Genomic DNA, 10,736 nt, shown 5'->3' on the forward strand with positions numbered 1-10,736 from the left:
TTGAGGAGAGCAAGCGATATGTGCAGAAGTCTTACATTCCTTTTTGGCCACTGACATTCACAGGCAGAAGATGAGGATAATTCATTCACCTTGACTAGTGAAACCAACATGGCCACCATATCAAATCTGAGCCCAGGCAAGATCTATGCCTTCCAAGTACGAGCTAGAACAGCAGTGGGCTATGGCCCGTACAGTGGAAAGATGTATTTCCAGACCTTAATGGGAGGTAAGTGCTACTATTTTGTACTCAGATCTGCACATGAGCATCTTTCACTTGCATGTGTTCCTGACTGTTAGATTATCCTCTGGAGGACTGCTACCAGACACTCCTACCCAACTTGTATTTCTGTGTATCGTAATTTGTGTACGCAGATCTGGTCACTCAGAGAAGCTCCATGCTGTCAGAGTGTACTGATTACACTGCCACCGTATTCCCCACCCCAGTCTTTATGGGCTCTGCATCCCCCGACCAGCAGGAGCAGAGTGTGCAGGCAGAACTCTCTTTAAGAGGGTGTTCACAGTACATAGCACTATACCCTGCTGTAGTTTGGAACCCACCTGCCACAGGAAATCATAGATCTGAATGCTCTGTGAAAGCCTTAAAGACAGAAGGATCACAGGACATATACCCAGGAGGTTGCCTTCCAGCAGCACCACCATCTATTCGTGCAGGGAGCAACATGCCTTGTGATATTCTTTGGTCTGGGTCAGAGGAACTCCCGTAGGTCACCTATGAGCTAAGTTAATAGGGGACAGCGGGATCAAAGCCCAGGTGTAGAGCTAGCCTATACTTACGTGGCTGGGCAGGTGGCAGTGGACCGAAGGAAAGAAATGTGGATTTGGGGGGAGCACTGCCTTTTCAGAAGTAGGAAGGCAGGCACTGGAGTAGCACAGTGACTGAAAGGTAAAGGAATAACCAAGTTGGACATTTGGGTCTGCCAGGACTAGCCTGGGAAGCATAATGGCTGGCAGGGATGGAATTATGGCTGCGACAGTAGAAGGGAAACTAACAGTTCCTGTCCTCTGCGTTTGTGTATGTGTGTGCATGTGTCTTCCTCGCTAGGGGAGCGCTCGGAGATGGTACAAGACCGACTGCCACTTATCGTGGGCTCAGCGCTTGGTGGTCTAGCCTTCTTGGTAATTGCTGCCATTGCCATCCTTGCCATCATCTTCAAGAGGTGAATTCCTTGACCTGCTCATGTGCACTGCAGACAGTGGAACTATCTTTCCCCTGCTACATAACCCCGTCCCAAGGGAAACAGCCTGATCTACATTTATCCAGATGTCCTTGAGATGCCACTTTCTAATTAAGGAAAGATCCTGCCCCATTACTCCTATCTGAGGAGCCTTTCCTTTGGTAAACAGCTCATGTACTTAGCTGATGTTTGGCAAGTCAGCAATATGAACACAAGGGAAACATTTTAAAGCTGGTGCTTGGAAGGTATTTAAATGCATCACAGTAAAGAAGGGACTGTAAATCACATTTTAGGCATCAAGCGGAGAATGAAGCAATGTGGTGAAGGAGGACTAGTGGAGTAAGTATTTAGATCCACTTACTTAGAAGTTAGGTACCTTCTTAGAAAGAAGATTAAACACCCTTTAACCAAAGACCAAGCTGAAGAATAATATCTGTACAACCCCAATGGTTCCGTGGAACACTGACTCGTAAAATACAGGCTAAAAAAAGCAATTACCATTTTCCATTTTGGCAAGAAAAAAAGGGCTGATAAGACAATGTAGAGATAGTCTGTTACGGCAAAAAAAGGAGGACAGAAGTTTTAAAGAGAAAGAGAGAAAAGTAAGGGTCACGTTTTGTAGAAGCACAAAAATAAACAATGGGGGTTTTGTTATCTGTTGAAAAGGAACAGTCATTGCCCACTCCTTGAATTTGTTGAGGTTTGAACTTAATCCCCTAGATTATCAGTAATGGATTTCTGTATCCTTGCGCTACTCTGCCTCTGCACAAGAGGGTCTTTTTAGCTTTTTCTACTGACCTAAAAAAATGTACAAACTACTTAACTTTAGAAAGTGACATCTAGTTTTAGTTTTTTTCTTTTTTGTTGTCTTCCCTTTTCTACATTTATTTTCTCCTTCTGTGTATGTTCTCTTCTAATATTTTTCCTCTGGAAAGAAAAGAATTATCAAACACTGTTATATTTACATTGTTGCCTCCTTTTGTAGCTTTGAACTGTTAAAAACATAATTTCTTGTTACATCTGGAAATGTGATATTATGTGCACAACTCAATAAAGCGTATATTTTTCTAAAAACAATAAACCAAACCCAGAATAAATTAATATCAAAACTATGTTGGGGAAAGACATTAATGGGTTTCTGAAAATGTATCTGCATAAAAGGAAATATTGTAAAAAATAGATTAATTTATACTTGAAGGATCATATGCAATAAATAGACAATTATTCAGAAGTGGAGATACCAAATTTCTACTTTAAATTTGTCCTTTTTAAGAAAAGTAAGTTTGAAGATGTAGGATATGAGGAATGCCACATGAAATGACTAGTTCTTTAAAAGGTTGAATATATGTAGAGTCAAATGATATAATTTTAACTTGTTTCTGCACATTCTTGGTACACATTTTCCAGGCAATATAGTATGAAACATCTATTTTAGCTAATCATTGGATTATTTTTTTTTGTGATGGGAAACCATTAATCTGTCAGATAACCTATAAAAAAACCCCCATGCATGCAGACCTGACTTTCAGATGCAATAGCAGAGTTAGAGTTCTTAGGTATAGGCCCTCAGCAAAGCCAGTCGCTTTCCACACAGAACAGATTTGGAAGGTAGAACTGCCTGCGTTTTTGCAATCTTAGCAGAATTTAAAGAGATAAGCCTGACAAGTATAAATAATACAGTTACCTATCAGAATGACAGAATTAATTATGTGGATAAAGAAAAGCAGCAAATGTCTCGTGATACTCTTTTTTTCAGATGCTAATTGAGTTATTGGCTAGAAGGTCTTGTGCCAAGACAGCAAAGCATACGAGTTGGCACAAATCCATGCACAGAGCAGGCATACTACAGGGTACCATGGGTTTGATTTACAATCTGGTCTAATTCATATCATTTAGAAAAGATTATAAACTAGCATGAATTGTACATTTTTGGAAAAAAATATAAGCACTATTGGGAACAAAGGAAGCAACTTGAAAATGTGTTTAGAGCAAACCAAGAGTAGGATGAAACAGAATATCTAGATCATGTGGGGAAAAAGTGCTTGAATCACACACATTTAAGAGGAGAATGAAATATGAGAAATGCCTATGCTGAGAAGGACCTATGCTTACTGGAAATTAGATACATATATGCAGTACATATTACAATAATAAAGACCATACCTGTTTTGATCTGCACATGCAAAAATCACATCATGGGACAGATTTCTGTCCATCTGGCTCTGTGTGGTTGGTTTTGTGTACTGTGCTTATGAAAAGAATAGTCAAAGTAAATGCTGTTAAAAGACCAGGAAGAAGAAGAGAAAACTAATCTTTGGGGGAAATTTACACAAATTAAACTTTAGCATAAATGGCTTTTAGAAATTTTTTTACAAACTTAAAAAGCATCACAGGAGATGGGTTAGATTAATATTAAAAAGAATAATTTGTCATAATTAAATGAAATTAAAATGCAAATTTAGCCTGAATAGCAAGAAAATGTCCAAGACAGTAATGTTTTTTTTTCAGGTTAGTGCTGGTGGCCCTATCATTTGTCATATCTAAAGTGGGGATGCAAACAAACAGTGGTGTAAAAGCTACCACACAAAAACCCAAGCATGCACTGCTTACCAAGAGATGGGCAGGATCTTAACACCCATCTTCTATCCCTAAATTCAAGGACTCTTTGAGTCTTGCATTGAGATGCCTACCCCATCATCCTGTGAGAGATTCTTGTGCGTGTGTTGACTTTCCTTTCCTTTCCTTTATGTCCTCCAGTAAAAGGCGAGAGACTCCATACACAGACCGCCTGCAGCAGTATATCGGTGCACGAGGTAAGCCTTCTTGAGCAACTGATGGTGAGGGGCTGTCTCTTCTCAGGACTCGTTAATACCCATGTCTCTCAGGGTTTGATTATGGTGATGTTTTGGGCTGTCCCTCCACTGCAGGACTTGGAGTGAAGTATTACATTGATCCTTCAACCTATGAAGATCCCAATGAAGCTATTAGAGAATTTGCCAAGGAAATTGATGTGTCCTTCATCAAGATTGAGGAGGTCATTGGATCAGGTAGTGTGAGAGCCTGCAGATTTTCAAATGCCTTTTTGTTCACCTTGGGGCCTGGCACACTACTGGCCTGAATTGAACCCATGCATCCATGCATCCAGTGTCTCAGGATAGCTAACCTTCATTTTTACCAAAATTCATCTTAACCTACTTACCCTTAGATGCTGGCTCCAAACCAAGTTCAAAACACCCTTTGAAGACTCAGAGCTCCTCACTTGAACCCTGAAGATGTAGTCTCCAACCTGAGCCTTCATCAGGAGCTTTACCTTAATCCAAACAGTCCTAGTAACCCTATTTCCAAGCAGCGCCTGGGGTCTTCCACAGTAGAATGCTTTAGTGCACCTGACTAAAATTCTTTACTGTGTTTCCTTACTTGAGGTGTGTTTCTTCCCTCCCTGACAGGAGAGTTTGGAGAGGTGTGCTTTGGGCACCTAAAACACCCAGGGAAGCGAGAATACACAGTAGCTATTAAGACCCTGAAGTCAGGTTACACAGATGAACAGCGGCGGGAGTTCCTGAGCGAGGCCAGCATCATGGGGCAATTTGAGCATCCCAATGTCATCCATCTGGAGGGTGTGGTCACCAAGAGCCGGCCAGTCATGATTGTCACAGAGTTCATGGAGAACGGATCACTGGATTCCTTCCTCAGGGTACCACAACCAGATTCTCCCACAACCGTTACCTCTTCATCTTGCTGTGTGCCTGTATCAGCTCTGATAGTTTTGCCTCCCTCTTCACTCCTGTCTCTCTCAGTCCTCAGTCGCCCTCTTCAGGTGCAGTAGAAATAACAGCAAGTTAACAGAGGAAGTGGGTTTGGGCCAACGTGGCGAAAATACTCCAAAATCTCACCCGTCATATAAAATTTCCTCATTATTTGAGACTTCTCCAGCTCAAATAATTAATGGTAAAAAGTACTAAATTGTTTATCTTTGTATACAGCCTTCCAGCTCCTTATGGGCATGCACCGAAGTTTGCCTTTCTTATGTTTTACAGACTTTATTCCACTGCCACTGAATGTTTTCAAGTTTCAACATTGTAATGAAGTAACGAAACTTGTGCTTACTTTTGGACTCAGACTTTCTGGTAGTTTTGTTTAGTAATGAAACGTAAATACAGACATTTTTATAGTATAGATGATTCACTTCTTTTCTTCACTGACTCATATGCTAATTCAGCCACAAATGCTGTGGCAAGTACACTGTGATGAGCATGTGAGCCCATTGTGTAAAGCGGGATAGAACCCATTGTAAAGATCTTGAAACAGTAAAAGCAGATTTGTCTGCTACGTCCATTTAGCCATCTTAGTAGTTAAAGAGACTAGGCGTAGGATGCGAAAGGAGGACATGGCCACAAGAAGAGATCTGTGTTCAGAAAAAGGTCACCAGTGTCCGACTTCATTTGAGATTCATTGCTTTAAGCCCACCCTCCTTTCTTACTTGCTCTCCATGAGCCTTCAGATTTTGGCTGAAGTTAAGATGTATGTTCTCTAACTTCATATAATCCACCTTGTTACCTTGCTCTTTGTTTGTCTTCCCTGTTGGCTTCATGTTCTGTGGTCATAAAAGCCTGTGTTTGCCTCCTCGCAGCAGAAGGAGGGACAGTTCAGTGTGTTACAGCTGGTGGGAATGCTACGGGGGATTGCAGCTGGCATGCGCTACCTTTCAGACATGAACTATGTGCATCGTGACCTGGCAGCACGTAACATCCTAGTCAATGGTAACCTTGTATGCAAGGTGTCAGACTTTGGTTTGTCCCGCTTTCTGGAGGATGATGCTTCAAATCCCACCTACACTGGAGCTCTGGTGAGTTACTTCTATGGAGCAAGTTGCTGCACTGCTGCCAGCCGTGGTTTTCTTCCTGTGCTCCTCCTTGATTTGGTGTACCCTTTTTAGTCCATCTTGAGATCAGAGACACTGGTGAGGTAGAGCCTCCTATCTTGTGGGCTATCTGTACTAAAGAGGTAAGAAACAAAAATAGCTGAATATCTGATCCACTCTGCTGTGCAGAGTCTGAGTGCTGTTCTTTGTGGAATGATAGTGAATAGGACAAACCTCATAACTTGGTTTTAGGTGTTACCTTCCCCAGTTTATTAGCTTCTTACAGGAGATACAAAGGACTGAAGGAGAGGATGAAGTCCTGTACTACCACACTTTGAGGAAACAATTGGGGGTTTTCCTGCAGAAAAGATAACTGGCATAAGTAGGCTTATGGGCTTACAACCAGCCACCAAACGAGCTTACCACCTGTGAAGCTCTGACACCTGTAATACATCCTACAAAGGGGTGGAGAGTGTAATGGACAGGTTGAAACTACCATGTGGTATGCAGGGGATGCAGAAGAATTCAGTTACTGAAAAGTGAAGCAAGTTTTAGATGTAAGTCTTTTGAAGAAACAGCACCTGAATGATATTTTGCCCAGCAGGTCATACCTGCAGTCTGAGAGGTCAAGACGGAAAGAGGAAGGGGTTAATGCTAGCCACTCAGGGTACTTGTCTGTCCTTGCTGTTGCAGGTTGGGATTGTTTAAATGGTTTTAGATTTCCAAATGATTGTGACTTTCAGGAGGATTTTACTATCTGGCACCTCTCAAATGGTGCAAAGAAGAACTATGAAATTTAAAATCTATTACATGACAGGATTGGTAGCAGCAAGGAGGCATGATTGTTTTTTCATCTATATTTGTCAATAGAACAAGGTGGAAACCTTGAACAGAGTTTTAATTTAGACCAACAATGTCTACAAGAGTGCACCAACTGGACAGGCACCCCATGCTTAGAGTTGTGTCATGCTGATCGGTTCAGTGATACCATTGTCACAAATAGTCCTTATGTGACTAATGCCCCGGTTGCTCTCTGACTGCTTTCTAGGGCTGCAAAATCCCTGTCCGCTGGACTGCCCCTGAAGCTGTCCAGTATCGCAAGTTCACCTCCTCCAGTGACGTATGGAGCTATGGCATTGTCATGTGGGAAGTGATGTCCTATGGTGAGAGGCCTTACTGGGACATGTCCAATCAGGATGTAAGTTGTAGAAGTGGTGAGAGTATACATCTGCTCTCTGTCCTGTGCAATTCAAGTAGAAAAAAGTAATACACCACCAAGTGACTGAAGCTTGTTCGTCTTTTCTTTTCCCAGCTGTGATAAAGTTCTTCTTTTCCTGCAGGTGATTAATGCCATCGACCAGGACTATCGCCTGCCACCACCCCCAGACTGCCCGACTGTTTTGCACCTGCTGATGCTTGACTGCTGGCAGAAGGAACGGGTCCAGAGACCCAAATTTGAGCAGATAGTCAGTGCCCTTGATAAAATCATCCGTAAGCCATCTGCCCTTAAAGCCACTGGCACTGGGAGTAGCAGGTGAGATGAGGATTTAATGCAAAATAATAGGGCTTGTCTCTTGGTAGGCACAATGAGGAAAAGAAAGCAATAAATAAGACTATAAAGTATTTTTTCCAACCCTCTCATCTGAGACAGGGAACAAGTAGGAAGGGAACAAAAAATGAGGGAGAGAGTTGGAAGAACTGTATATCCTGATTCACTTATTGGGTGGTGAGGAATTGCAAGTGCTGGATGTGAGAGGAGATAAATCTCTTGATGGGGTGCATCAAGGGTGAATGAGTGAGGGATCTTAGGGAATGGAGGGATATGGATGCAGCTACACAAGATATTCTGTGATTACACAATGCTGTGTGATCACAAGAGGTAATGAAGGAAGAAAAGACCTTAGCTTACGGAGGGAAGGAAATCTGTAGCTAAGACTAATTAGAACTGTAGCTTGCATCCCATATTTTCCCAACAGCATTTTGCAGCCTGATGGAACCAGAGTCAGGAGGTCAGCAATGGCAAAATCTCTTGGGGGGTAAATGGCACCAAGATTAGATAGTTGTTGGGCTGATGACAGTATTACAACCTGCTGGCCTGGAGGGTTTTACCCCATAGTTATAAACCTTGTCTCAGTGGAATATACTCCACAGCTGGGGGAGGGCAAAAGTATCTAGTGATGCCCATTTTACAAAAACAGCACATAAAGAAAGTTACAGCTTTGGGGCAGATTCAGGTGATGGGGAAAAGAGCAAATGTCATGTATAAACAGTCATTTATTTGGCCTTTTACTGTGATTTTATCTGATGCATGTTGGAGCTGAAAGAACACATTCATTGTCTCATAGGTTACTTTCTGATCCAGGGAATGCATCTAGGAGAGGGAGAGCTAGTCACAAAGGTTAAAAGCTATAAGGTCTCATCTCTGCCTTAGAAACTGCCTCACTGCAACTCTTTGCCCAGCTAATAGGTCTAGACCTAGAAAGTGTGGGAAGATTTGGGGCAACAAGAAGAGAATGTGCCTGAGGGAGTATAAGACGGGAAGGAAGGATCAATTTTGTGGGGTGGATGGATTGTTTTCTGACAGAAAAGGGAACACAGGTAATCTAGAAACAGGGCATCAACATGTAGGACTTTAGGAATCAGGGCACGAAGAACAAATATTCTTCTCCATTCTGTGCTCTTGCATTTTCTCCCTTTTATAACTCTTACCTTACTAGTATGGTCAGTGGATATTGATAACTTGGTTTTTTAGAATGTGCCTCTTTTGCAGACCATCTCAGCCTCTCCTGAGCAACTGTCCTCCAGATTTCCCTTCACTCAGCAATGCCCATGAGTGGTTGGACGCTATCAAGATGGGCCGTTACAAGGAGAATTTTGACCAGGCTGGTCTGATTACATTTGATGTCATATCACGCATGACTCTGGAGTAAGTAGAGAGGCAGAGAATTTAGTCAGGGCTATATGAAGAATATGTACACATGGAAAATGAGAGGGAAGCCAAAGCAAAGTATCTACTGCTTCTTACATCTTATTAGGTCCTCTGGCCCCACTCCATACTGCTGTATGTTTGCAACCTGTTTCTATAAGCACTAATACTGATCCCACAGACACTACAACACATACTGTCAGTGTTGCAGAGAGGCTGTTACATCAGAGTGCTCATGACAGCTACCACAGGTAGTAACCACTTGTAAGGAGATGTGCAGAACCAGCTGTACGATATACTGGTTTGAAGTGTTATGTAGAAGACAGGAGACAGGAAAAGGAACATTGTTAGGATCATAAAATTGTTTGGATTAGAAGGGACTTTTAAAGATCATCTAGTCCAAACCCTCTGCCATAAGCAGGGACATCTTTCAGTAGACCAGGTGGTTCAAAGCCCCGTCTGACCTGACTTTGGATGCTTCCAGGGATGGGGCATCCACAGCTTCTCTGCACAGCCTGTGCCAGTGCCTCACCACCCTTCCTTATATCCAATGTAAACCTATTCTCTTTCAGTTTAAAACCATTGCCCCTTGTCCTGTCACTACAGGCCCTGGTAAAAAGTCTCTCTCCATCTTTCTTGTAACCCCCCTTCATATGTTGAAAGGCTGCAAGAAGGTCTCCCTGGAGGCTTCTCTTCTCTAGGCTTAACCACCCCCACCCCCCTGCCTTTCACTGCTTCTTTTTATAACATAACCTGCCGAAGTTTTGCCAGCATCCCCTCCACCCAGATGAATTTGCCAAGCAAAAGCAGAAGCCTTATCAACTGTTTCTCAAAGATACACATACGCATATAGCTGTATGCGTATAGCTGTACACATATATCCATACACATTGATTTGGATACAGTGAGATGGATGGGGACTGTTCAGGAAAAGCAGCCCATTTTAACACCTACCACATGCTCTGTTCTCTTGCAGAGATATCCAGCGTATTGGCATCACACTTGTTGGTCACCAGAAAAAGATTCTGAACAGCATCCAGCTCATGCGAGTCCATTTGAATCAGCTTGAACCAGTTGAAGTGTGATGTTTACACCATCTTTATTCCACTAGTCCCAAACTCTGGAAAGTTTCTGGGGGAATTCAGAGGGATTTTCACTGTAAGAAAAAGAGATTTCAGTATGCTACTTGAAGACTTTATGCACCTTGAGAGTGCACACTACATCTGTTCCATGAACAAGCACGAAGCCTTGCCATGATTTGAAAGCAGAGCTAAATAACTGATGGCATTTAAATGTGGCTGATGTCATATGTTGGGAATGGGCTGTGGGAGGGAAGGTTCGAATAGGAGGTGGAATAATAACTTGGACAGATCACAAGCACCTGATGCCTCTTCTCTGCCAAAAGAAGGCATCAAACAACTTCACAAAGCCCTCAGCAGGCTTTATTTGTGGCTGGGAGCCCAGCAAAGCTACAAAGACATAATAAAGGCAACAAAAAAATTACCATATTTTTTTTCCGAAAGAATGCCATCATGGTGTGAGAGATTATTGCTCAGGCGGAGATGAGCATCAGGCTATCAATTGGTATGCCAGCTTGGTCTGGAACTCAAGTTCCAGTTAGTGCACAATATGTGGTAAGCAGGAAGACATGCCACCTGGTGAAGAGGCTGAGAGTAAAGGGCTCAAAAATTCTGTGTATTCCATGTGCAATTCTTGGGTCTGCTCTGTGATCCAGGAGGGAAACTTACTAATC

The 10,736-nt window shown here is 42.5% G+C and overlaps 1 protein-coding gene across 7 annotated transcripts in view; it reads left to right on the forward strand.

Moving 5' to 3' along the window:
- The window catches only part of LOC308065980 (ephrin type-B receptor 5), an 82,484-nt gene extending 71,809 nt beyond the window's left edge, over positions 1–10,675 (forward strand). For 6 of the 7 annotated variants that reach the window (XM_080392714.1, XM_080392713.1, XM_080392712.1 and 3 more), the window contains 10 exons: positions 64–226; positions 1,064–1,178; positions 3,954–4,009; positions 4,082–4,243; positions 4,643–4,890; positions 5,827–6,042; positions 7,106–7,255; positions 7,398–7,591; positions 8,828–8,983; positions 9,960–10,675. In XM_080392714.1, the coding sequence (XP_080248840.1) occupies positions 64–226; positions 1,064–1,178; positions 3,954–4,009; positions 4,082–4,243; positions 4,643–4,890; positions 5,827–6,042; positions 7,106–7,255; positions 7,398–7,591; positions 8,828–8,983; positions 9,960–10,068 (1,569 nt within the window). In that variant the 3' untranslated portion in view covers positions 10,069–10,675. The remainder of the gene's footprint in view (positions 1–63; positions 227–1,063; positions 1,179–3,953; positions 4,010–4,081; positions 4,244–4,642; positions 4,891–5,826; positions 6,043–7,105; positions 7,256–7,397; positions 7,592–8,827; positions 8,984–9,959) is intronic. The other variant, XM_080392715.1, reaches the window with a different exon arrangement.
- Positions 10,676–10,736: the final 61 nt, after the last annotated feature.

The sequence above is a fragment of the Falco punctatus genome (assembly GCF_963210335.1).
Source record: "Falco punctatus genome assembly, chromosome: 6".
Classification (NCBI taxonomy): Eukaryota; Metazoa; Chordata; class Aves; order Falconiformes; family Falconidae; genus Falco; species Falco punctatus.